The following is a 27,337-nucleotide window of genomic DNA, read 5'->3' on the forward strand; positions in this document are numbered from 1 at the left end:
TTGATGAATCTTTGGCATGGATAAGTGTTGGATAATGGCTGGCAACACTGGCCATCATCTTTGGGAATGACACCAAGGACGGGAGGGGGTCGGGTCCCAGGGCAGATGCGAACATGAGGCTCGAGAGCCAAGAGGCCAAGGAACCAGTAAGCAGAAGCTGAAGAGACAAGGAACACAGGAAGCCGAGTTGCCTCAGTCTCAAAGGGTATGGCCATGACCTTTGGGGTTTCAAAGGGTGGAGCCATGGCCTCTGGTGTTTGTAAGGGTGGAGTTGCCACTCAGATGGACTAGGAAATGGTGCGCCTAAAGTCGAGGGAGCAGAGCTGCCGTCCAAGTGGGCCTGGAAGGTGGAGCTGAGGCCCAGGGCCGAGAGGCCTCCATTCAGAATCTGGAGAGTGTGGGCAATACCTAGAGTCTGCAGGGCAGGGCCATTGTGTAAATGGTCTCAAAGAACAGACGATTATTTTCAAAGCCTTGAAGCTTAATGTAATGTGTTCTGCTGACTTCCTTGGGGCCTGTTATCCCTTCTTTTCCTCCAGTTTCTCACATTTGTAAAGGAAATGCCTAGCTTGTGCCTGTTCTGTCATTGTACCTTTGGAAGCGGATAACTTGTATTCTAGATTTCTCAGATAAAGAGGAATTTTGGGATTTTGGACTTGGAGTTGATTTAGGACTTTTGCTATGGTATGATGGCGTGAATGTGTTTTACATGTGGCGAGGACATGAATTTTGGGGGGCCAAAAGGTGAAATGTCATGGATTGAATTATGTCCCCCCAAAATATCTGTCACCTTGACTAGGTCATGATTCCTAGTACTGTGTGATTGTCCACCATTTTGTCATCTGATATGATTTCCCCTGTGTTGTAAATCCTATCACTATGATGCGATGGATTAGCGGCAGTTATATTGATGAGATCTACAAGATTAGATTATGTCTTAAACCAACCTCTTTGTCGACATAAAAGAGAGAATGGAGCAGAGAGAGAGGGGCCCTCATACCACCAAGAAAGAAGCACCTCAAAGAGGACGTGTCCTTTGGATCTCAGGTTCCTGTGCTGAGATGCTCCCAGACCGAGGGAAGATTGATGACAATGACCTTCCTCCAGAGCCCCAGACAGAGAAAGCCTTCTCCTGGAGCCGACACCCTCAATTTGGACTTGTAGCCTATTAGACTGTGAGAGAATAAATTTCTCTTTGTTAAAGCCATCCACTTGTGGCATTTCTGTTATAGTGGCACTAGATGACTAAGACATGTCTGTACGATGGAACACTCCACCGCCTTCAAAAAGAGTGAGAAAACTCTTTAGATACTGAAATGGAATAAACCCCAAGAGTTTAAAAAGGCAAGCCCGGCATGCCTGATGTGTAACAATTTATATAAAAAACGAAGAAAATGTATGTGTAGATATTAGTGTATATGTGTACTTGTTTATAGATGCATAGAATATTTCTGGAACAAGACCCAACAAACCAGCCAGCATGGTGGTCTCTGGGGAGGAGAACCACTCGGCTTGGGACAGGGGAGTTGGGGGGATTCACTTATCACAGCGCGTTCTTAATGTAGTGGAGTCATAGGTGGCGTCAATGGTTAACAGCTGGGTTGCTCACCCAAGGTTGACAGTTCGAGCTGTCCCAGAGGCACCTCAGAAGAAAGACCTGGTGATCTGCCTCCGAAAAATTAGCCATTGAAAATCCTATGAAGCCCAGTTCTACTCTGACACACGTGAGGTCACATAGTTGGGACTGACTCGATGGCAGTCGGTTTGAATGTAATACCATGCTCATGTTTAAACTAATCCAAAACAAACAATTCTTCGCATTTAAAAAGGAAGAGGAAAGAAGCCGTGCTGGACAGGGAAGACTTACTGGAGGTTTTTGAATGTGAACGGGTGTGATGAGAATCGCCTTTTGGGAGGCTGGATCTGCAGCCTGGACTGAGCCACTGGGGGCCAAGAGGCCTCCTGTGGGCAGGGGTGGCCACAGGGGCCAGTGGCATCAGTGGAGCCAGCTCGGCAGATTGAGAGGTTCTGATGACAGATGCTACCCGAGAGATGACCCCGCAGGAAGGATGAAGGAGGAGCCAGAAGATTGGCCTGTTTCAGACCTGCAAGATGGGGCTCCTGTCAGCGGTAGTGTGGGTTTGGGAACTGGTGGAGCCCAGGGCGGTGCCCCCAGCAGGCTTGTCTGCATAGCTCGGCCTTCTGTCAGCATGGTGCTCTCATTCACGCCCAAACTGCACTCTTCTTCTTACTGCTTGTCTTAATCTTTGTTACAGCGTGTCCTCTCTTTCCCCTTCCTGGAACTGAGGAGAATGCAGGGTGTGTACTACAAACCCCAGAATCTCCTGGCTGTGAGGAAAAGGCTCACGTAAAGACAGGTGAGGCTTGTGTGGCCCACAGGCGATGTGAGCTGGGGGCCCTGGTCCCATGGGTGGGCCGCATACGGGAGACCCTCAGGTATCGTCCACGGTGGGGACTGGGACTCCCTTACACCCCAGCTGACATTGCGAAGTTTCAAGATGAAGAAAACTGCTGTCTCTTATATTTAGGTATCTACTGCCTACGTTATTAAGTTTGGGGTCTCCTGATCCCAGCAGATCCTTCAAAAGGGAAAACAAGAGGAGACCCACGCTGGGGCGATGGTTCAGATCTATTGGGAGTTCCCACGCAAGACGAACCTGAAAGCTTTGTCATGTTCCTTCCTAATTCACACTTATTTTTTACAAGGCCGTAACCATGGTGAACATGCGTACTGCTTTCTTTTGATGCGTTTCCAGGTTGTCTCATGGCTTAATGATACCTCCACTGCCAACCTTGTATTCCATCACATTGATAAAACATCATTGATTCAGTTAGGCTTCCAGTCTGCTGGGGGTTCCAGCCTTTCCTCTCTTGTGGATAGTGCTGCAGTAAATAACTTGTTCAAGGAGCCCAGGGGGCGCAGTGGTTAAGCATAAAGGTCAGTGGTTCCAACCCTCAAGGCTCCCCACAGGAGAAAGAGGGGGTAGTCAGTTTTCATAAAGGTTTCTCCCTTCGGAACCCTGTGGGACGTTCTATTCTGTCTTTTAGGGTCACTATGCGTCGGAATCGACTCAACGGCAACGGGTTTAAATAACTTGTTGCATAGATATATTTTTCTTATTTTAAATTGTTTCTCTGGGGTAGATGCCTTCACTGGACTTACTGCTGGGAGGTGTGGGTAAGGAGGGGGTCTACCAGTGACTTCCAGGGTCCGTTAGGCTTCTCACATCCCCTTGTTAGTGGTGTGTGTGACCTGGGGGTCTCCTGGGAAAGGCATCCTTGTGCCTAAGAAGGAAGCGGAGAACAAAATGGCCCCCTCCTTGCTCTGGCATTGCTGGATGTGAGGCTGAGCAAGGTCAGGGTGGCGGAGAGAGATGGAGACCCTGGGTCTGTGAAAGCACAGCCGAGCCACTGAAGAGCCCACCCAGAGGTGGAGCCTGCCACACCCTCTACTTCCTATGCCGTGAGACTTAAACAAACCGGCCTGAGACAGTGTCCCAGGCAGCACCAGCCCTTCTCCCAGCACCGGTGAGGACCACCTGTGACGCGGCGAGGACCGCCTGTGACACGGCGAGGACTGCCTGGGAAGTGAGTCTGCTTGGGCACTCACACTCCTCACCCTCTCCCACTTTAAAACGCCCCCTGGCTCCCCATGACGCCTAGGCCAGACTCGGAGCCCATCTCACCCCCTCCCTCTTTCCGCTGTCACTGACCTTCCTGCAGTCTCTCCAGCACCAGGCTTTCCAGACTGTGGGCTGAGGCCCAGCAGTGGGCTGTGAAATCAGTTTAATGGGTCACCAACCAGCAATAAAAAAATTAAGTAAATAAGAATAAAAAATAAAGAAGTGCATCGCCCATAGTAAAAGAAATATTGTTTCCCGGAATTTCTCTCTCTCTCTCTCACACACGCACGTATATGTGTACTGCGTTACGATGATATATGATTCTTTATGAATCACAGCTGAAGCGTGAAAGCCTCGCTCTAGCATGCCTGTCTTCCTCTAGCCAACAGCCTTTGCCCACTTAAGGATCCCACACTCCCCAGTGTAGCCCTGTGGGGCCGCTCGGAGGTCTGAGGAGGCCATGGTGGGGCCTGTCAGCCTGCCAGGCAGGCAGAATTGTGCGGGGCCCATGCGGATCGTGAGCCAGGGAGGTAAAGGAAACACTGCAGAGGACAAGGTGGGGTGGCCGGGACAAGTGTGGGGAATGGTGGAAGGTTCCTACATGCAGTGGCCGTAATCCAACAGAAGCAGCAGACCACACCAGTGCTTTCCACGTGCATGCTCCTGCCCCAAGGGCCACAGCTGGCGGGTGGGTGTCCCCGAGCGCACCAGTAGGGTATAGAGCCAGGAGGTGCTAACTTTCCCCAGGCCGTGCCTGGAAACCAGGGTGCTCCTGGCCAGTGCTCACCCAACTGTACTGCCCGTGGGTTTCTCAGAGACCCCAGGCTGCTCCAGCCCCCATCAGCAGGCCTGCACGGGTGCTGTTGACAGGCGCATTGTGAGCTTTCTGGGTGGGCGCCATCCCTATTGTGCAGTGGGGGAAGCTGGCCCTGAAAGCCCCAAAGGTGCCCAGCCAGGGCCTGGCAGGTCTGGACTGGAGTCCAGGATGCCAACAGGCCGCAAATCCAAAACAAGTAGCATTATGTGGAAGTTCTACGCCCCATAATTCAGGCTAGGGCGCTTCCAGGCTCCAGGCTACTAGGCTCTGACTCACAGGATGAGAATGGTCTATCTGTGGCTTTAAGGTGAGCAGGAAATCGCTGGCCCAGTCGCCCTCACACCTCCTGTGCGGCCCATGTCTTATCCGGTCCTTTCTAGAAACAATGGTGTAGGCCAGGAGTCCCCTTCCATGTTCTGTCCTGGCAGAACATGTCACGTGAGGGGTTCTTGTGCCCACAGCACTCCCAGGACTGGGCTGACAACACACCAAGAAAACCAGCGCTGGGGTCCTCCTCTCGATCCTCGCCTACTGTGGGGTGTGTATGGCCTGGGCCCAGGTTGGCAGGATGCTGAGGCTCGGGGGGAGGGGTGGACCCTGTGAGTCAGCCAGCTGGCACCTCCCCTGCCACTTCCTCCCCTCCCTGCACCCCACTTCCTCCCCCAGAACCTCACCCACCCTTCTCCACTCAGAGCCAGGACTGCTGACCCCAGGACTGACCCGGCTTTTTATTGACTATACTGCACAGGTTTTACGGTGCCGCATAAAACGGGACAATAAAAATACTTTTCTTCATCCAAAGTCTAAAGGGCCTTTCTTTCCTGTCTGTTTTAGAAAAAATTAAACATTTTGAGGGCATTTTTTTGCTTTGTTTTGTTTTACTTTCTTTTTACTTATGCACCTTAGAAAAGCTGGCAAGTACAGAAAAGATGTAAAGAGGCAGGGTAAGTATATCCCATGCCCACCAGCGGGCTCCTGGACCAGAGCGTCTTCAGGGGCCCAGACCTCCCGGCCCTGGTCTCTGTCTTTGCTCCTGCTCCGAGTGTTAGAGCTCTGTTAGAGTAGCTGTGGGGCCATCTGCCCCCATAAGATTCACAGCCAAGAAAACCCTATGGGGCAGTTCTACTCTGTCGCCCGAGGTCACCATGTGTCAGATGTGACTTGATGGGACCAACAACAGCATGTTCACTGATTTCACGGCCCCTCACATATCCTTGGAAGTTCACCTCGTGGACTTGGCCTGGGGAGACTTCCTGTCTCCCCCAGCCAGGAGCCCAGAGCACGTGGTTGTTTCCTGCTATTCTGGTCCCACTCCCACCTCCTTCCCCCAGGAACCCACAGACATATTGTGATCACCAAGCACGTTCCAGGCCCTTTGATAGTCACCAAGGGCCCACATTGCTGCTGTAGGGGTCCCCTTTCACACTCTGGCCTGGGAGGGCTACCTGCTGAACCCCTCCCTCATGCCAGCTCCCAGCCCATCTTTTACCAGGCCCTTTAGGGTGGGGACCAGACCAACGGCACCTCCTCCAGTAAGCCATTCTGGATGACCAAGCCCCCAGCACACCTCTCAGGGACCTCCCTCCTAGTCATTCCTCCTTCCTGGTCATTCCTCCCTCCTGGTCATTCTCTGCTTTTCTTGTCCCTCTCTTGCTGCCCCCACCTCACCCAGGCCCTGAGCTTCTGGAGGCAGGACTGTGTCCCCTGTGTCTGGTACAAAATGCCTGCTCGTTACAGGTTGACGACTGATTCAAGAAAGGAGGCAGGAGGCGGGTTTCTGGACACACTGATAACTAGCTGCTCACAGACTCATCCGGCATGATTCCATGAAGCTGGTGCCCCTGACGGGCTGGACCTGCCACTGGAGCCAGCCACTAGCTTGCACTTCTGCCAGGGGCCTGGACCACATGGGGACAAACGCCCCCTTGTCCATCCCCACCCCTTCCCTGACCCATCACCTCCACTATGGGAGCAGATGGGATTCCCAGGAGGCTCTTCCCAGCCCTCTGCCTTTTCCCCATCCTGTGAGGCCTGGGACACCCCACCTCCCTGGTAGAGAACAAGCACTCCGCAAGAATGAGAGGGCTTCAAATAAATACCACCCCACCCCCAGCCCCACCCCAGATCACTTGGGCAGAGAGAAAGAGTCCAGATGGGGGTAGGGGGCTGTGAAAGGTGTGGGGCAGAAAAGCAAAGCTCTGGGAATCGCGGCTGAGGCGAGGGGCCGAGGTGGGTGTCTCTGAGCTGCTTCAGAAGACTCTGGAGCCAGGCCCACGATATCCAGCCATGTTGGGCAAGGAGCTCCCTGAGGTCCCACTCTGGGCCCACCTGGTACCTGCAGGTACAGCCTGAGGCCAGGAGGGGCGGGAAGTTGTGCCTCCAGGTCTCATGCAGTAGAACACAGGTAAGAGCTGTCTCTGTGTGGGCATTGAGCACCCATCCATTCTGGCCGGCAGGGCTAGGGAGCCCTGACCAGGTGCTGACAGCTGAGCTACCCAAAGGATAGGCTGGGTTTCTTCCGGAGAGGGACTGCAGAGGGCCCCATGGCCACTGCTGTCTGACAGGTGTGAATGAGGCAAGGAAACGGCTGGTGGAAGAAGGGACCAAGGGGAGAAGGATGAAGGCCAGGGACCGCATGACTGGAATCTTCTGAAGAACCTGGCCTGGGGGCTCCTTGCGCCTTCCAAACAAAACTGCCTTTCTCTGGCTGGCTTCCTACCACTTGCCAGCCTGAAGAACACTCCAGGAACCCCTCCTGCCCCCCACGATCTGCCCTGCTGCAGGGTAAAGTTCTCCAGGCCTCTAGGCAGGGCACCGGCCGGCCGCAGGTGGGAATGAAGAGGGAAGGGCCAGGTGAGCACCTCTTATCTGTGAGACTCTTTATCTGGGGCTCCTCTTGGGTCCAGTGGGTCCAAATAAGCAGGGTCCCTCCCTGTGAACCCTACAAGAACAGCCAGTGTTTTCCATCAGAGCACCTGTGGTCTAAGCGAAACCCTCCTGTAGGAAGACCTTCCAGCAGTAAGTCTGGTTGTCCATCTTGTCTGGACTGGGAGAGGCCACTGGCTCAGGGGAGGTTGTGGCTGGACGGTCAGGAAAGGGCAGGCCTGGAAGCTGAGGCCCAGGTGGCGTTGTCTCCTAACGCCCCTCATCTCCAGGTATCCTCTCTGTCCTTTGCTCTGTGATGTGGGGCTGAGCCCTGCGGAGCACAGCTCCAAGGCTCCCTCAGCAGCTGTATTCTTGTCAGGGTCTGGTCCCGGTAGGACCTGGGGGAGACTGGAAGGGGAGGGTGGGGACTTCCGGCTTGCATTTCCAGGCCCTACCACTCCCGCGGCAGCAGCAGAAGACGGTGAAGCCCAGCTTTTTCAGCGTTTGCAGCGCCAGGCTCCCCCGCCGCCCGCCCCCCTCCCCTGATCTAGGGCTCACAGCCCCTCCTCATAGGTCCCCACCTCACAGGTCCCCACCTCACAGGTCCCCACCTCACAGGTCCTCACAGGAGCTGGCGGAACTGCCTCTAGACATCTGAGCACCAGCCCCCCTTCCCTCTGTCCCCACACCTAGGGCTCAGTATTCTCTGGGTTAGTTCAGCACCTCCTGTCTGCTCTTTCAGTTTTCAACAACCGTGTAAACAAATTCCTGCGTGAAACACCTACTGTGGTTTCAGTCCCCTCTGCATCCTGACAGACACCTAAAGAAAAAAAAGCCCCAAGCCTGTTGCTGTCCAGTCGATTCCCACTCATAGCAACCCTACAGCACAGAAAAAAACTGCCCCATAGGGTTTCTAAGGATTGGCTGGGGATTCCAACTGCCAACCTTCTGGTTAGCAGCCACAGCTCTTAGCCACTGTGCCACCAGGGCTCCATTTATTTACGCATTTGGCTATTCTCTGTCTCACCCCGTAAGACACTGAACTCCTTAAAGCCGGGGGGCAGGGGGAAGGCCATATCTATTTTGTTCATCTTTATGTTCCTCCTCCCCCCAGCCCTGAAATGTGGAGAATTGAAAAAGCAACACAGAGAAACAAGAAAAAGTGTTTTTCCTTTTGGAAAACTCAACTTCTAAGAAACATTACAATGAAGGGGAAGGTTCCAACATTAATCCCAGGTTGAAAATGACCCCAGCACCCTCTCCATGCCCCTCTGGTCACTTGCTAGTCCACAGAATTGCCACTAGGGGTCCCACTGCTAGTGTGCAGTGAGCTTTCAAACAGGCATTTAAACATAAACAAGCGGAATTAGAAACAGGATGAAATGAAGGTAAAACTGAGGATCTAGGTAAGACATGGGCAGGGTGGCTCAGTGGCAGAATTCTCACCCTCCTTGCAGGAGACCCTGGTTCGATTCCTGGCCAGTGCACCCCACACACCGCTGCCACCCATCTGTCTGTGGAGGCTTGCGTGTTGCTATGATGCTGAACAGGGTTTGAGGCGCTCCCAGACTTAGACAGACTAGGAAGAAAGGCCTGGCAATCTACTTCCAAAAATCAGGCAGTGAAAATCCTATGGATCACAACAGTCCAATCCCCTTGTGCACAGGGTCACCATGAATCGGACCGACTTGATGGCAGCTAACAGCAACAGGTAAGACATACGGATAAACTTTCTGAGCTAGATTCTGGAAGGAACTTCCTGGCCCGTGTGCAGGCGAGTTAAGAAGTTGAAAGGAAAACATCAAACAGTGTCTGAAGGACCTTGCCTTTTAACTAGCTGACTCTCTAGAAACCTTGGCTGTTTCTTTTTAATTAGTCAAAATATAATTAGTAAATTAACTGGTGAAAAGGTTAAAAGTTAAAAGGCTTTTTTGGCCTTTTAGTCATAAAACACTCCCTTTAGGTCATAGTCACATGTGTCAGCTCCCAGTTTCCACCTTTCACCTTGTAAAAAAAGATGACTAGTCAACTTGCACCATGCAGGAACGGCACGGTCTGCCTCAGCCACCTGGGAAGGATGAGCTCGCAGAGAGCCGGATGGGCCTGTGAGCCACACCCTGTCCCAGTGCTCAGCCCAGCTCAGGTGCACTGCAGACACTCACTGGCTGAGTGAATAAAAAATGAATGGAAGGGGGTAAATGGGTGTCTGGATGGTACAAATGGGTCAGCCGTTGGCAAAAATGTCAGTTTGAATCCACCCAGAGGCACCTAGGAAGAAAGGCCTCGCTATCTACTTCTGAAAGGACACAGCCTGTGAAAACCCCACGGAGCACAGTTCTACTCTGACACACATGGGGTCACCATGCGTCAGAATTCCCTCGCCAGCAATGGGTTTGGTTTTTGTTGTCATTTTCATCTAAAAATCCATTGATTCAGGAGTTCCTTAACAGTATGTTTTGAAATTAGTATTATTTTCAAATGAGAAATAGGAATTCAACAATAAACTAAAACAAAATACGAATTACTGTTAAAGTCTCCAACAGTCTCATACATCGGTGGTGGGAATGTGAAAGGGCACAGCGACTCTGGAAACCCTGGGCAGTTTCTTTAAAAAACTGAAGATACTCTTATTAGACAGACAGCCCAGCAATCACACTCTTGGGCACTTTCCCCAGAGGAACGTACATCCCACAAAAACCTGCACACAAATTTTCATAGCAGTTTTATTGCAAACAGCCCCGATCTGGAAATAACCCAAATGCCCCACCACAGGTGAACAGTTGCAGGAACACACAACGACGGTACGTCCACTAAACATGCCACTGATACCTGAGGAGCCCTGGTGGAGCTGTGGTTAAGGGCTCGGCTGCTAACCAAAAGGTCGGCCATTTGAATCCACCGGCCACTCCCTGGAAACTCTATGGGGCAGTCCTAGTCTGCCCTATAGGGCTGCTATGAGTTGGAATCAACTTGATGGCAACGGGTATTGATACCTGCAACGTCTTGGATGGATCTCAAAGTCATTATGCCGAGTGGGCAAAGCCAATCTCAGAAGGTCACACTCTGCGTGACTCCATTTATTTACATAACACCCTCAACACGACAGGACTGGAGGGTGGAGGCTGGATCAGTGGCTGCAGGGGTTGGGAATGGTGGGGGGGTGGTGTGACTAAAAAGGGGCAGGAGGGAGATGTTTGTGGTGCTGGAATAGGCCCGTATCCTGATTGTGATGGTTGTTACCGGACTCTACACACGTGATAAAAAGGCATGAAAACCCACATACATTTTTCCAGTGTCTAATTCCTGGTGTTGATGTCATACAAAAGAGCCAGAGAATGCCTCTGGCCAGCCGGGGTGGCATGGGGCCTTAGGCAAATGGACGGGGAGAGCTCCGGGTCTTGTTTGAGCCCTTGTTTAAGTGGCTGAGGGCAGTGTGGTTGCAGACCTCTGTGATGCCCACCCTGGGCTCCCCGGTCATCTGGATCCAGGCCGCTGGCTTTTGTTTTCCCTGCCTCTTGCTGGCCTGAGCTCCCGGTTTTAGTGCCCTCTGGACTCACGGCCCTAGAAAAACATGCTCCTCTCTGTCCTGCTGCTGCCCCCAAGCAGGAGAACCTGCTGGGACCCAGAGGCCTGGTGCTCTGAGGTCACCCCACTGGGCAGAAGCGGGCAGCACACCCAGGTGTTCAGAGGCAGAGTGGCCTCTGCTGAGGCCAACTCACACGCTCCAGCCCAGCAAGTCTTGGAGTCAGAACCACCCACCACCCCAATATTCTTTCCTCCTCTTGCTGCTTACCTCCCGTCCGTCACCCCAGATATAAGACACACATGACCCCACATTCCAGGCTGAAAAGGCCCATTTAAGGGAAAAGCAGTTACAGTGTCACTCCCTTAGGTGTGCGCACGCATACGTATCCGTGAATATCCAGAAATACCTGAGGATATCTGCAAAGACACCCCAGTTATACATGGATTGTATTTATTTCTGTACTTTCTAAGTTTTCAACAAATAAAGATTACTTGTGAATTAAAAATAATAAAATTGTAAGGAGAAAACATCACACAAAACTAACTGAGGGACATCCTATAAAATAACTGATCAGTACTTTTCAAAAGAGTCAAGACAAAGACTGAGGGACTGCCCCAGATGAAAGATGTGGAAGAGAGGTGACAACTGACTGGGATCCTGGACCAGAAAAAGGACGTTAGTGTGAAACTAGCAAAAATTGAATAAGGTTTATAGAATAATTAATGGTACAGTATCAATGTTCATTTCCTGATTTCAATCACAGTACAGATGTTAGCGTTAGGGGAAGCTGAGTGAAGAGTAAGGAGCCCTGGCAGAGCAGTGGCTAAGTGCTCAGCTGCTAACCAAAACGTCAGTGGTTCGAGCCCACCAGCCGCTGCTTGGGAGAAAGATGGGGCAGGCTGCTTCCATGAAGATCACAGCCTTGGAAACCCTGGGGGGGGGGCAGTTCTACTCTGTCCTATGGGGTCACTATGGGTCAGAATCAACTTGAAGACAACTGGTTTGGTTTGTCTGTTTAAGTGAAGAGCACATGGGAACTCTCAGTTCTGTTTTTATACCTTGCCGTAAATCTGAAACTATTTCAAAATAAAAATAAACAAGTAAAATTGAACCAGTGACAACATCTCCAGCCCCCTCCCCCCAAATACTTAAAACCAAAGAGTCCAACATAACCATGCAGTCTACTTCCCTGAGGAGCCCTGGTGGTGCAGTGGTTCAGGCAATTGGCTGTAACCGAAAGCTTGGCGGTGCGAAACCACCAGCGGCTCTGTGGGAGAAAGATGTGGCCGTCTGCTTCCGTAAAGATTACAGCCTTGGAAACCTGTGCGGTTGCTACGAGTTGGAATTGACTTGACAGCAGTGGGTTTGGTTATACTCCCCTGAGAAACACCTTGGAGTCCTGGTGGTGCAGTGGTTGGTTAAGAGCTTAGCTACTAACCAAAAGGCCTGCGTTCAAACCCACCAGCTGCTCCTCGGAAACGCTATGGGGCAGTTCTACTCCATCCTATAGGGTCGCTATGAGTTGGAATCAACTCCAGGGCAGGGGTTTGGTTTTTGTTTTGGGAAATGCCTTGATGAGTGCGAGGTGCAGTGGCGTCATGAGCTGAGCTGAGCCCCTCTCTTGAAGGTTCTCACCTGAGCTGCTTGCCTGAGCACGAAGCTTATCCCTCCAGCCTCCTGCCAGTTGTTCTCTCCTGAACACTGAGCCTTTCCCTCTTTTGCTCCAGCCTGGGGAATCGGCCCTACCAGATATCTCCCCTGGAGCACAGGCCGCTGTGGAGAGGGACTGTGGGGGCATTTCTTCTCCAGCACATGGGGACAACCTGAAGGCAGGGCTCTGTCTCTGGTAGCTTGCACGTGTACTCAAGAAAAAGCCGTGGAGCCAACCCCATTATGGCGGTTTATGTGGGTGCTCCTTAGTGAGGGACATGCCCAGTTCCTGGCACACAGAACTCTCAAGGCCCTAAGATGTCATCAGTGTGGCGGGATGCCCACCCCTGTGTCTCTGAGGTGGCAGCCCAGACAGAAGCCTGCATCTTGGGTGGGGTTTCAGTGAAGCCACCCAAAAGCTGGGCCCACCCTACACGACTTCCCTTACTTGTTGGCATAGATGGCTGCTTTTTAACCAGTTTACCCGGAGGCCGTTCAAGCCAGGCTCAGCCTTGCAGGCTGATGATGAGGGTGGAGTGAGCAGGGCCAGTTTAAAGGTGGAGCCACTTTCTGTCTCTTCCTCCTGGCCCTGGAGCAGCACTGAGCAGGTAGGAAAACATCACCCACAAGCTAGACATTTCAGAAGGGGTTTGAAGGTCAAAACAAACCCCTTTGCCTGAACTGTTCACCCAACCGCGGCCTCCATGTGGGCGAAAAGAGAGCAGAACAACCCACTGGGAGGGGTACACTCTTCCTGCCCCGGGAATTGTCGTGCTCATAGGCAGAGCCCTACGGACTGGGGTGCCCAGCCCCTGGTAGGGACTAGTGCTACAACCGGGCTGTGTGGCACCTCAGAGAGTAATGCAGAGACAGGTTCTTATGGGCAACCGGATGCCCAACACACCCGTTTCGTGGCCGTGCCATAAGCTACCTTGTGTGTGGAGCACACACAAGCCAAAGGTCCAAGTCAGCTGGCATGACAATTAAGGAAATCCCTCTTCTCAGAAATCGAGGCGGAGTCCCTCATTTTAAACTTCAAAAAGGAACAAACAGACGCAAATGTAAAGGACAGAAACCCTGTAAGACAAGTCCGTTTCCAGCATCTTCCTAAGGACCCTGGATGTTATAGCCACCTGCCCCCACCCCTCCAAGCACCAGGACAGCCGCCTTCACCCACAGCAGAGATTTGTCTTAGAAAGAGGAAACCCACCCATCCTGCAGACGGGAGGGACACAGGGTGGAAGGGATCAGGCGGTGGTCTGTCAAAGAGCACTCCCAGCTCTGAGCCCAGCGTGGGTAGGTATCCTCCTGGGAGTGGGCACCCTCCCCGGTCCCCCTACAAGGGGCTGCACTCACCACCTCAGGCAGGAAGAAGGCAAAGGGGATGGAGAAGAACAGAGCAACCCCCGAGGGCACATCGGACGGGGCGTAGCTGGTGGGCGGCGGGGCCTCCCGGGAGGCCATCTCTCACCGAGCTTGCTCGCGCCCTGGCAGCAGCAGCTTGCCAGCCCGCAGCCGCAGCCCTTCAAATATCACCCTTGCCAGACACACCCATCGGACGTCGTGGGGAGGGAAAGAACGTTCCAGCCGAGCAGGTCCTTCCACTCGCTCCAGCCAAGGAGTCATCGGTGAGTGTGCAGCCAGCAGCCGATGGGCCTTGCTGGCAGCGCAGTGGCTGGGGAGAAGAGGGAAGAGGGTAGGGAAGCCTTTCTCCCCTAAGGAACGTTTGAATTCCTCATGACAGCAGTTCACCCCCACTCTGCCCAGAGGAGAGGCTAGGGCTGTTTGGGGTAACACAGACCTTTACTGAGAGTCTACACCTAGACTACTAACCTAAAAGTTTGGTGGTTTGAACCTACCCAGAGGCACCACGGAAGAAAGGCCTGGAGAACTGCTTCCCTAGAGATTACGGCCAGGAAAGCAGTTCTACTCTGACACATGTGGGGTCGTGTTACTACGAGCCGACCTCTGGTACTCATGCCAGCCTGTGCTTGCCTTTTGTGGATGAGGAGACTGAGAACTACAAGTACCTGTCAAGCTTACAGGCCGGTCATTGACAACACTCACTCCTACATCCACTAGCCCTTCCTATGTGAGTCCTTTCTCCACTCTCGGGGGGAAACCCCAGCCTCAAACTAGAATGGGGAGGAGCGGCCACACTTTCTGCTCCCCACCCTGGGAACCTGGCCTTTTCCTTCCTTTTCTTTATAGCTCCTTCACGTCCTCCTTTCCTCTGAGAGGGGCCCGCAGCGGCCCTGCTGCTCTCCCTGTGGACAGAGGGTGGGCACCGAGGAAGACCTTGCTGGGCTGGCTGGGTGTTCCCTCTCAGCCCATCCTGCCCACTCCGTCCCTAGCTGGACCCAAGCCAAGCGGGGGCCTGGGGCCAGGCAGTTCCTTCCTGGCCTCGCCCACTTGTGGAGTGTGGGGGCTGGCTGCAAGCCTGTGACCCGGGGACAAGCCAGTCCTTTCATACAAGGACAGGTCCTGGTGACTTAGTGTCCCCTCCTCCACCTTATTTCTCTGACCCGCCCTGCAGGAAGGCCTGGTCCTCGGGCGCAGCTGCAGGGTGTGCTCAGGATGCTTGGGGCTTGGGACTCCCTTCTGCCAGCCCTCTGTGGCCTCAGCAGGCCGTTTGGGAAGCCAGTCCTGTGAGAAGCCAGGATGTGGGGAGGACGGCCGTGAGAGCTGGGGTAACTGGATGTCCTCTGACAAGGGTCTGGGAGGGCCCTGTGCCACGTTCATTAACAAGAACAGTGAATTGCTGGACTGCTGTCTGGGGACCTGGAGTGGAGCTGCCAATTGGCCTTTGCCTGGTCTGGGGAGAACCAAGGGAGAGGGGGAGTTTGGACAAATGAAGTCAAAAGCAAAGGCCTTGTAAGGACAGGCAGCAGCACACCAGGTAAACCTCAAACCAGCGTGGTCGCCTCCTTCACCCAGGCCTGTGGAAACCTAGGAAGGTTGAGGCCGCTGCCACGGCCATCCTGTTTCCTGGATTCACCCAACAAAACAGACATTTCCCCAGGAGTCCCACCTCTTGCCATCTCTCATAAATGTTGCAGATAAGTGCTGTGCCACTCTTAGGGATGATAGGAGACCTCTGACCTAACAGGCAACATGGTACAGTGGGAAAAGCTTAAGGTAAAGTAAGAAGGAAAACCACCTTTTTTCAGGCTCATTTCTCATTTATGAAACAGAGATAACAATAGGACCTGGAACCCCTCAGAGGCTGAGGGCTGGAGCCACTTCCACACTCTGAGGCAAAAGCAGAACATTAAAAAATGAAGCTGTGACGAAACAAGGCTATAAAAAAAATTGGTATATTTTGAATGTTTACATTTAACCAAATAATGTTTCATAATATGCAACAAAAAACCTGTTGCCGTCGAGTCGATTCCAACCCATAGCGACCCTATAGGACAGAGTAGAACTGCCCCATAGGGTTTCCAAGGCTGTAATCACTACGGAAGTACATCTTTCTTCTGCAGACCGGCTGGTGGGTTCAAACCAGGGACCTTTCAGTTAGCAGCCAAGTGCTTAACCACTATGTCACCAGGGCTCCTTTTTCAGCAAAGTATAACGCGCTGTATTTTTTTTTTTTTAATTAGGCTATTTATGAGAAAACTATAGGTTTTATAACGCATCACAGGAGTTGAGATTCCATAAGAAGAAATTTAGAGCTGTAAGAAAAACATCTTTACCTTACAACCCAGTCAATGACTCTCTAGGTCTTTGGGTATGAACGTATTTGGAGACAAGGTCAAGAGCTTGGTGTGAGGCTGTGGGGAATGCCAGGTCCAGCAAAAGCGCCTCCAGGACTCCTCTGCAAAGGGCCTGCTGGTTTCCACCATGTGGGGCTGAGGATTAGGCGAACTGATCCTGAAACCACTCAAATGTGCTTGATGCTGTTGATTACAGTTACGCTGCCTCGGAGAGGATTAAATGAGATAATACATAGGAAGCAACCAGGAGAGTTTGCATAATAAGAACCTGTTTTTCTAATTCTAATCCTGAAATCACTTCTCTTCTGGCTGCCTTTGTTATCCACAGCAAGGCTAGCACATTCTCAGGTCAGTATTTCCATTCTGATTTTTAAAAACTGTCTTAAAATTACAGAAAAATTACGTAACACACAGACCATGAAGCCACCACCCAGACCCAGAAATAGAACATTGCCAGCCCCCTCCCAATCATTTCTCTCTCTCCCTCTCCCGAGATTATCACCGTCCCGATGTCTAACCCCATGGGTAGATTTGCTTGTTTCTGTATGAGATAATACAGCAGGGACTCCTTCGTGTCTGGCTTCTTCCACTCAGCATTGTGTTTGTGAGACTCACATTCTTGTGTGGCTGTGGGTAATTTACTGCTGTGTAGTATTGGGTTGTATAAATATACTACGGTTTCTTTATACATTCTATCATTTATGGAACTCTTTCAATGTGGGGCTATTATAAATAATGCTGCTATGAACATTCTAGAACACATACCTTGGTGCACCATATGTGTGTGTTTCTATTGGGAATATTGGGAATAGTCTCAGGAGTGGAATTGTGGGTTTGTGTTTTTAGCAGATAATGCCAAACTATCCTCTAAAGTATTTGAACCATTTATATTCCCACCAATAATATATACAAGTTACAGTTGTTATAATTAGTGTTTGCACAGGTACCTAAGTGGTGTAAGCAGTTAGTGGCCAACTGCTAACCTAAAGGTTGGTGGTTCAAACCGACCCAGTGGTACCTTGGAAGATAGGCCTGGCAATCTGCTTCCGTCAAGATTCTGGCCAAGAAAATCCTATGGAGCAGTTCGACTATGTACTGTAACCGTGGGGTTGCCATGAGTCGGAACTGACTTGATGGCATCTAACAACAACAGTTTGCATATATATTACTAGGCACTTACATGGTATATATTTTTCCATTCTTTTATTTTTAACTTACCTGTTATTGTTAGGTGCTGCTGGGTCAATTTTGACTCACAGCAACCCCATGTGACAGAGTAGAACTGCCCCATAGGGTTTCTTAGGCTGTAATCTGGGTTCTGGGTAATCTTTATGGAAGAAGATCACCACGTCTTTCTCCCATGGAGCCACGGTGGACTGAACTATCAACCTTGTGGTTGGCAGCCAAGCGCTTAACCACTGCACCACCAGGGCTCCTTGTTTAACTTACCTATACCACTGTATTTATAATGGTTTTTCTGTGGGTACTGTCTTAAGCTGGGTTCTCTAGAGAAGCAAAGCCAGTGAACCATTTAAATAAATATATAGAGAGATTTATTTCAAGGAAATGGCTCATGCCATTGTAGAAGCTGGCAAGTCCCAAATCCATGGGTCAGGTGTCAGGTTGGAGGCTTCTCCTGACTCACACAGTTGTAGGGGTTGACAAACCCAAAATCGGCAGGTTAGGCAGAAGGCTACAAGCTCACAGGGTTTTGGAAGCCGGTGAATCCCAAAATGTGAATGTCAGGAGCAGCTACTGGCTCACATCCCAAGGACCAGAGGTCCAATGATGACAAGTCAGATGCAGAATTGAGAAAAAGAGGTTTGCTGGCATGTCATTTATACTGGATGGAGGCCATATCTCCAAGAAAACTCCCCTTTCGGTTGACTGGCTGCTCACACCAGACCATAGAATGGAGGATGATTACGCAAGATCTGCCAAACCACTGCAAATCACGGCCAAGTTGATGCAAAACCTTGACCACCACAGATACATTATCAAACTAGACTAAACCCATCGCCCTCGAGTCAGTTCTAACTCACAGCAATCCTATAGGACAGAGTAGAACTGCCCCATGGGGCTTCCAAGGCTGTAATGTTTATGGAAACAGACTACCACATCTTTCTCCCATGGAGCAGTTGGTGGGTTTGAACTGCCAACCTTTTGGTTAGCAGCCAAGCACTTTGCCACTGCACCACCAGGACTCCTTTGGATAAGACATAATTAGGTCTTTTTAAAAAAAGTCATTCTGCAAGTTTTTTTTTTTTTTTAACTTAGTATGTTTAGACCATTTACATTTAATGTAATTATTGATTATGTTTAGGGTTAGGTCTGCCATATTTGTTTTGTATTGTCTTTTCCTTGTTCACTCTGTATTTTACTTCTCTGTTTCCTCTTTCTTGAATTCTTTTGGGTTTTTAAAAATACTTTTAATATTTCATTTTAATTATTTATTGAGTTTTTACTATGTCTCTGTGTGTTATTTATTTAGAAATTGCTCTGGGAATCACAATATATGTAATTAACTACCACACTCTACACTGAATTAATATTTTACCATTTAAGGTAGAATACAGAACCCTCATCACCATATGGGTCCCTTTACTTTCTCGTCTTTAAGTTGTCATAAATTAAAAACCCCATCAGACAATGTTACAATTTTTGTTTTCAATCATTACACACATTTTAGAAAAGTTAAAAGAAAAGAAAGCCTATTACATTCGCCCAGACGTTTACCGTTCGTTGCTGTTCTTTCATTCCTAAAGTCCCAGTCTTCCCTCTGGTTTGTGACGAGCTTCTAAAGATCAGGTCTGGTGGCAGTGAATCATCTTAGTCTTCCTTCACCTCAGAATGTCTTTATTGCTCCTTCTTTCCTGGATGATATTTTTGTGGAATATGGAATTCTGGTTGTTTTTTTCTTCAGCACTTTAAGAACGCCGTTTCACTGCCTTCCAGCCTCTGTGATTTCCAGTGACAATTCCAGTCATTCAGGTTGTTGCTCCCCATTGTTATGAACTGATTAGGTCCCCCCAAAATGCGTGTTATAAATCCTAACCACTACACCTGTGGATGTAGCCCCATTTTGGAATAGGGTTTTCTTTGTTATGTTAATGAGGACATGTCAGGTGTGTCTTAAATCAATCACTTTTGAGACATAAAAAGAGCAGAAGTTAGGAAGCAGAGATGGGAAAAGACAGATGCAACATCACATGAAGATCGCCAAGGAACCAAGGAACAGAAGCTGAAAAGAGACAAGGACCCTGAATTTGGACTCCTAGCTTCCTAAACTGTGAGAAAATTAATTTCTGTTCCTTAAAGCCACCCACTTGCAATATTTCTGTTATAGCAGCACTAAGAAACTAAGACACCTATATTTAATGCTTTGTTTTGTTTGTTTCTGGATGTTTTCAAGATTTTTTTTCATTGTCTTTTGTTTTAGTATCTTGATTATGCTATGACTGGGCATGGATTTCTTGGGTCTTATCCTGTCTGGCGTTTACTGGGCTTCTTTAATCTGTAACTTTGTCTTTCACCAAATTTGGGAAAGACATTATTTTTCCAAATATATTTTATTTTCTTCACTACAGTCTTCATCCCCTCTTTTCTGGAACTCAGATGTGACATAAATGTTAGACCTTTTGGTATTATCCCACAGCTTCCTGAGTCTTTGTTCTTTTTTTCCAATTTATTTTCTCTGTTTTTCAGATTGGAAAATTTAAATTGATCTATCTGTAAGTTCACTGACTTAAGTGTTCTCTGTCATTTCCATTCTGTTACTGAGTCTATTCAACGAATTTTTTAAAATTTTGATTATTACATTTTTTTGTTTCTAAAACTTCAATTTGTTTCTTTTTTTGTGTCATCTATTTTTCTGCTTTGGAGTCCCTGAATAGTACAGGTGGTTAAGTGGTGGGCTGCTAACCAAAAGGTTGGTGGTTCAACCCCCCTTAGAAGTATCTCAGAAAAAAAAGCCTGGCGATTTGCTTCTGAAAGTTCACAGCCATGAAAACCCTATGGAGCGCAGTTCCACGCTGAAACATGTAGGGGCGTCATGAGTAGGAATTGACTCAATGGCAACTGGATTTTTTTTTCTCTCTGCTTAGACTTTCTACCTTTCCATTCATTTCAGGAGGGTTTGCCCTTACTTCACGGAGCATGATTATAACAACTGCTTTAATGTCTCAATTCCAATAACTGTGTCATCTTGAAGTTGGTGTCTCTTGGTTGTCTTTTTCCTTGATATATGGGTCTTCAAATATCAAGTAATTTTTATCATATTGTGACATTTTGAATATTATGAGATTATGGGTCTTGCTTAAACCTTATGGAGAATGTTGATTTTGTTTAGCAGGCAATCTACCTGGTTAGGTTTAGGTTGCAAGTTCCTATCTGCTTTCTCTGGGCTGCGATTCCATTGTCAGCTCAATTTTCAAGGCTTTACAATGATGCTAGATCTGCTGTGTGTGTGTGTGCTAGTCTTGGACCTGAGGCCAGTCTGGGGCCTTGTAATCCAGTTCTGAACGTCTTTTGTGTGCTGTTTAGCATCAGGTTGGGGGTGACCCAGGCATTCATATACTACCTTATGGGATACTTTCGTGAACACCCTCCTCTCCATGATTTTCCCCAACATTTTCTAGCTTTCAGGAGTCTCCTCAATCCCGTTTGTCCTCTGGCTAGAAAATCAGGGTTTTAGTCTCTCTGTTCTGGTACATTTCCTGCAAATGCATCTATCTATCTCCATGGCCAAAAAGTGAAAGGGTAGAAAGAGAAAGGAAAAAAAAAAAAAAAGAAAGAAACCAACAATAGTGATTCCTCCCATGTCTTGGGACATTTCCTCTGGTCAGAGAGGAGGGCTCCCCTCTTCCCCCTCAGAATTCTAGGCATCTTGCCAGCTGCCGCTGCCATCACCATCACTGCTTGCACTCGATTGCCTGGCATGGTCGTGAAGGTTGTGCGTCAGCTTGGCTAGGCCATGATTCTCAGTGGTTTGGCAGTTTGGCAGTCGTATAATGATGCAGCCGCCTCCACGATGGGATCTGCTGTGAGTAGTCAGTCAGTTTAAAGGGAGTTTCCTTGGGGGTACAGTCTGCATCCAATATAGGTGGACTTTCTGGCAAGGCTCATGGGCTTTTTCTCGCTCTGGATCCTGCAGCTGGCACCTGTTCGTCTGACCTCCGGTTCTTGAGAGGAGCTGGCAGCTTATCTGCTGTCTTCCCGGCTGACCTTGTGATTCGTAGCTCTTTGCAGCCTGTGAGCCAGAGCCCTGCCGTCTGACCCGTCAACCTTGGGATCAGCAGCCCCTGCAGCCATTGAGTCAGGAGAAGCCTCCAGCCTGACCCACAGACTTGGGGTTTTCTAGCCTCTAAACCACATGAGCCATTTCCTTGGTATAAATCTCTTTCTCTATGTATATATATACATATTTATATGCTTTACTGGTTTTGCTTCTCTAGAGAACCTAGCCTAAGACACCTGGGATGGGAGCTGGGGCAGGACAGAATGAAAAAAAACTACAAAAACACACATACACAACAACAAAACCACACACCAGTAAGCAGGGGTTTCCTACGCTCTCTCTTACCCATAGGGGCCTCTTTCTCACTCTTCAGAACAGAAATAGAGGGGCTCTCTTGGGGCTATTTCTGTCTGCATCCTATAGGCAGTTCTGGGCTTTAGGTTGTCGTTGAGCCCAGGCTGGGAAGTACCAGAGGAAACAAAATGGGATATTCACCACTAGTCGGTGGTGTACTGAATTCCAGTTTCCTTCCCAAATGTGCTGCCAGCGTTTACTTTTTAGAGTCTTCAGATAGCTGTTCCATGCATCTCTCAGAGCTTCTGGTTTCATTCAGTGGGAGAGTGGAGGTATAAAATCCTTCTCTATTTGAGCAGAACTGAAACTCCCTCAGCCTATTTTAATTGACCACTCTATAACCGTTTTCTTATTTATCGATTTGCCTATTGTTCGTCTCTCTGCCCTCTGCCCTTCCCTGGAACGTAGGCTTCAGGAGAGAGTAACACTGTTCCCGTGGTGGGCCACAGCTGTCTCCGCCATCTCGAATACTGCCTGGCACACAGGTAGGCACTGAATATACGTTTTCGGATGACGAAATCTACCTTCTCAGTCATAAAGGCTGGAGTCAAATACTTACCTCTTTTTACTCCTCTTCCCCAAACGCTTCCCCTCACCAATAATTTGCCTTATACCTGTTGGGTGTTCAGAAAAGATTTACTAGTTGCCTGACAAATAAGGACCAGGCCAGGAGAAAGTCAGCAATGCTGGGGCAAGAAGAGGCCATTGTACCTGTTAGGATTCTGTCCATTGCATGTGTTAGAAAAACCAATGTAGCTGGTTTTAACAATGAAGGGCAGGTAATGGAGAAGTTGAGAGGTAATGTTGGCTTTACGTGAGACTTGATCTAGTGGCCCAAACAATGCCACCAAGGACCTCGATTCTGTCAGCTCTGCACACTCTGCAGCTGGCTTCATTCTTAACCTCACTTGGTGCCACTCCCCATGCACACCCAGCTCTAGACTCTGCCCTCAAGGTAGCAGAATCGTTGCCTCATGCAACCCTTCCAGATTTCATGTCTCCCACTGCACTGTCCAGGGAAGGAGATGCTGATCACTGTGGCCAGGGGAATGAGATATGCTCATCTGTTTAGGCAATCAGAATCCACTCCTGGAGCTGGAATGGAAGGGTGTGTGTGTGGTTTACCAGGAGAGAAGTGTGTGAATGTTGGGCAGCAGGAGCCCCCGATGTCCACTACAATGGCTTCCCACTGCAGAAACAGGAGCACACCACCCCCCCCACCCCGTTATACTGCAGGGACAGAAACCCCACTGTGCTCAGGCCTGATGATTCAGACTCAACTAGATTGCAGCTACTATCTCTACTATTAAGGCCATGTTGACTGTCCAATGGGGTAGAGAGAAGGCAAACACCCACAGACCCAGTCTAGGGAGGAGGTGGTGGTTGATGAGAACTGAGTCTGGGTCCTGGCGTCTGCGCAGTCTGGGCAGGCACAACACACTTCAGGGTCAAAGGACAGAAAAGAAGAAAGACCCAATGGGATAATATTTGGATCATCCAGCAAGGCCTACCTGCAGAAGAGATCAGAAAGCACAGAACCTTTTTTTATTATACCCCAAAGTGATCCCTTTGAAAGGACAAAGTTCTACAAAGTTAATCTTTGCTGGAAAAGTCAGACACACATGAGCAGGTTAAGGTTCAGCCCGTCTTACTGAGTATGAGAGAGAAATGGACGGTACCATCGACATACTACCAAAGTCCAGAATTTAAGCTGTATTTCATTAATGATTTGTTTTATATTGCTGCACATGGACCTATAATCCCTCATCCGCTGTCAGTCGTTCTGAGTCACAGACCCCTAGGCCTCCAGGTCCCTACCTATGACAGACCACAGCCCATCCCTCACCGCTATACTTCTCCCTCAGCACCCACGTAAGTGTGGTCACTGCATCCAAATACAGGGAGTTCAGACAGCAAGCGTGGGTGTGGAGGGATGTCACGTTATCACATCCATGTGTCCCAAGCTTCAGACAGTGCGTGGTGGGGATTCAGCTGGTGAGGGATCCCTCTGAAACCTTCGCTGAATCCAGCTGGTCTCCAGTGTGGGATGGTGGAGTCTGGAGGAGTGCCCATACCTAAGGCGGAACGCCTATAAGCTGAGCACTCTGCCTGTCACAGTATTGTAGCAATTTAAAATGCAACAAGAAGATACGACAGGCTCTTCCAGCTCTCGGTACCCTTCCTCCATCGCACGTTTGTGTGATTCCTGTTAGCCTTGTCCACTGTAAGTCAGAGCTGCTTCCGCTGTAACCTCGAAGCCTAATGCTGAGCCCAGAGTACATAAGGTGCTCAGTAAATCCGTGCTGAATAAACACACAACCATAAGACTTGGACAAGCCCTAAGTAGGATTTTTTTTTTTTTTAATTGTACCTTAGACGAAGGTTGACAGAACTAGTTTCTCAAGCACTTAGTACACGTATTGTTTTGTGACCTTGGTTAACCACCCTGCGACACGTCAACACTCTCCCTTCTTAACCCTGGGTTCCCTATTACTAGCTTTCCTGTCCCCTCCTGCCTTCTAGTCCCTGCCCCAGGGCTATTGTGCCCCTTTAGTGTTGTTTTGTTTTCTGGGCCTGTCCAATCTTTGGCTGAAGGATGGACCCCAGGAGTGACTTCATTACTGAGCTGAAAGGGCGTCTGAGGGCCATACACTCAGGGTTTCTCCAGTCTTTGTCAGGCCAGCAAGTCTGGTCTTTTCTTTTTGAGTTAGAATTTTGTTCTGCATTTTTCTCCAGCTCCATCTGGGACCCTCTTTTCTGATCCCTGTCAGATCAATCAGTGGTGGTAACCAGGGACAATCTAGTTGTACTGGGTTCAGTCTGGTGGAGGGCGTGGTAGATGTGGTCCATTAGTCCTCTGGACTAATCTTTCTTATATCTTCAGTTTTCTTCATTCTTCCTTGCTCCCAAAGGGGTAAGACAAGTAGAGTATCCTGGAGAAGGACATCATGCTTGGCAAAGTGCAGGGTCAGCGGAAAAGAGGGAGACCCTCAACAAGATGGGCTGACACAGTGGCTGCCAACGACGGGCTCAAGCATAACGATTGTAAGGATGGGCACAGGACCAGGCAGTGTTTCGTTCTGTGGTACACAGAGTTGCTACGAGTCGGAACCGACTTGACAGCACCTAACAACAACCCCTCCCCTCCCTCGTGACCATCGGATTGTTTCTTTTTGTGTGTAAACCTTTCCATGAGTTTTTACGGTAGTGGTCTCATACAGTATTTATCCTTTTGTGACTGGCTTATTTCACCAGCAAAATCTGGCTGTTTTGAGGAAAGAGAACAGAAAGCAGCTATGCGACAGCTAGCTCTGGTCCCCCAAGCCTCGGAGAAGACCGCCCAACTTGGAATGCGTCACACAAGAGGAAGATGAGCGAGTCCACAGTGAAAGATATCCTACACTGTGCAAAGGATGAAGCCCTCAGCTAGCCGACGACACTTCTATCTCCTTTCTTTGTTAAACAGATGAGTTTCACAGCTGCTACCTGGTTGGCAAGTTAAGCCCACTTCGTCTTTACATGGTGTCATATATTTCAACTGGGTCCATGTGAGTTGGTCTGGCCTCACATATTCAACCATAAAATCATTGAAGGCAGATTGTATCTTCTCTTTAATATATGCTGTGTCCCCTAACAATCAGCCTAAGCTCACACAAGGGAATCGCAACATTTTTCAGCTCCTGTGGACACAAGAAAGATGACACTTAACCAGTGACAAGCGGTCTGGAGGTTGGGGAGTACAGCAGTTTAGTTTAGGATATCCCCCAGGAGGTTCTGATGTGGGCCGTCTCCCTGGCCTCATGGGTAGGTACCGGGCAGATAGGTACTGTGTGTAGTCACTTGGCAAAGGTCTTCCGGTGGCCCTACTGCCCCTCCCTGCCCACAGCTCTCTCAATTAATTCAATGTGTTAAGTTACGCTCCTTGGCACAGACCCCACTCTCCACTCCCCACCCTCCACCTGCCCCGATCTGTTTCCAGAATGTTTTTTGGCTCCCTGACAACCTCTTCCTGTTTTAGAGGCTAAAAAGTGATATTTGAAAGTCAGAGAGGTTTCATTGTCAAAAAAGAAATAAAAGATTCCACCAGCTGAGACACGGGAGTCTCAATGGCACCTGCGGATGTGTGCCATCTTCTTATACTGACTGACTTAGTGCCTCATCTTTTGGCCTCAGTGTCCCTGGATGTGTGTTCTCACGCCTGCTTGTACTTTCCTGTGTCAGAAACTCGAAGTTACCCATTTGTTCACTCACAACACACTCTCAAATGAACAGGGAAGACTGTCTTTGGAAACGCATTCTAATGAAAGCTATCTCCCTTCTTTCTCGCTGTACATTCACTGAAGGGAACTCAGAGCAGTGTTTTCTTTCATTCAAAATACTCCACCCCTGGCATAATGCCAAGAATAAGTCAAATGGTTAAAAAACAAAATGAAGAACGTTCCACTCAGTAATTAAGGATTTTACAGAAAAAAGGCCTTCCCAATGAGGGATTCACGTGAAAATTTCTCTGAATCTAGCTGGTCTCCAATGTGGGACGGTGGAGTTTGGAGAGGGGGGGCAGACACTTAAGAAGGACTACCTGTATGCTGGTGGCGTAGCAGTTAAGTGCTACGGCTGCTAACCAAAGGGTCAGCAGTTCGAATCCGCCAGGCGCTCCTTGGAAACTCTGTGGGGCAGTTCTACTCTGTCCTATAGGGTCGCTGAGTCAGAATCGACTCAACGGCACTGGGTTTCTGGACCTGTATGCTTAGTGCCTTGTGCCTGTCACAGGGCTTCACATCTGTGGCTGGTAGCTCTCGTGCCTTGTTAACTTCTGAGCTTGAGGCCCAAGGTAAGTTTAGGTTAGGATTTGGTATACGTTAACTGAGATGTGGCCTAGACGCCTCATGACACGAGGACCTCTATAAACAAAATGCCTCTTTCAAGGCAGTGTGCCAACAGTGCCTCAAACGGTACTCGCGTTGTCTAAGTTAAACACTTTAAATTCTGTCCCTTTCAATGGCCTTCGTGTAGTTCATTTTCAAGTGAAATCTTTAAAGGCTGGCACTAATGAGGGGAAGCACTGGGGCTGTAAAGAATTACACAGGCTACCCCTACTTGCTGTAATAGCTGTGCCACTTATCAGCTCTGACTTTAGGCAAATGACTTAACTTTGCTTGGCCTATTTCTTCAGCTGTAAGCGAAAAAAGTACCTACTGCCTATGGCTGTTGTGAGGATCAGCTGGGTTACTGAAGAACACTGCCCGATTCACTGGCGGGCACTCAATAATGCCGGTTGCGACTATCCCTTCTTATTAACAGTAAAGGCATGGGACAATTTACCAGCAGTCACACGTTTATTTGAAATGCAACAAGACTCAATTAGCCCATCCTCGTACTTTGAAAGGATGAGTTAATCCTATTCCTCAACACATAAAAGGTTTTTTTTAGAAAGGCTACTTCTTACATGGGTTTGAAAAGGCAAAACTAGAATCTGCTTTTGTGTCTGATTAGGGCAAATGCATGTAAATATTAAACTGAATTAAG

At 49.2% G+C, this 27,337-nt stretch overlaps 1 protein-coding gene and 1 long non-coding RNA gene across 4 annotated transcripts in view; one reads left to right on the plus strand and one right to left on the minus strand.

Moving 5' to 3' along the window:
- Positions 1 to 14,021, minus strand: part of MALL (mal, T cell differentiation protein like) — a 28,285-nt gene extending 14,264 nt beyond the window's left edge. The window contains exon 1 of the mRNA XM_049857639.1: positions 13,859 to 14,021. Within this exon, the coding sequence (XP_049713596.1) occupies positions 13,859 to 13,966 (108 nt within the window). The 5' untranslated portion in view covers positions 13,967 to 14,021. The remainder of the gene's footprint in view (positions 1 to 13,858) is intronic.
- On the plus strand, positions 13,425 to 27,138 carry LOC126061221 (uncharacterized). 3 transcript variants are annotated; one of them, XR_007513715.1, is made up of 5 exons: positions 13,425 to 13,798; positions 14,048 to 14,130; positions 22,220 to 22,296; positions 24,724 to 24,856; positions 25,067 to 27,138. It is a non-coding gene; the product is annotated as an uncharacterized LOC126061221 (long non-coding RNA). The 3 variants fall into 3 exon arrangements; XR_007513714.1 differs by having other exon boundaries at positions 14,048 to 16,569; positions 24,724 to 27,138; XR_007513713.1 differs by having other exon boundaries at positions 24,724 to 27,138.
- The last annotated feature ends 199 nt before the right edge of the window (positions 27,139 to 27,337 follow it).

The sequence above is a fragment of the Elephas maximus genome, chromosome 17 (genome assembly GCF_024166365.1).
Source record: "Elephas maximus indicus isolate mEleMax1 chromosome 17, mEleMax1 primary haplotype, whole genome shotgun sequence".
NCBI lineage: Eukaryota > Metazoa > Chordata > Mammalia > Proboscidea > Elephantidae > Elephas > Elephas maximus.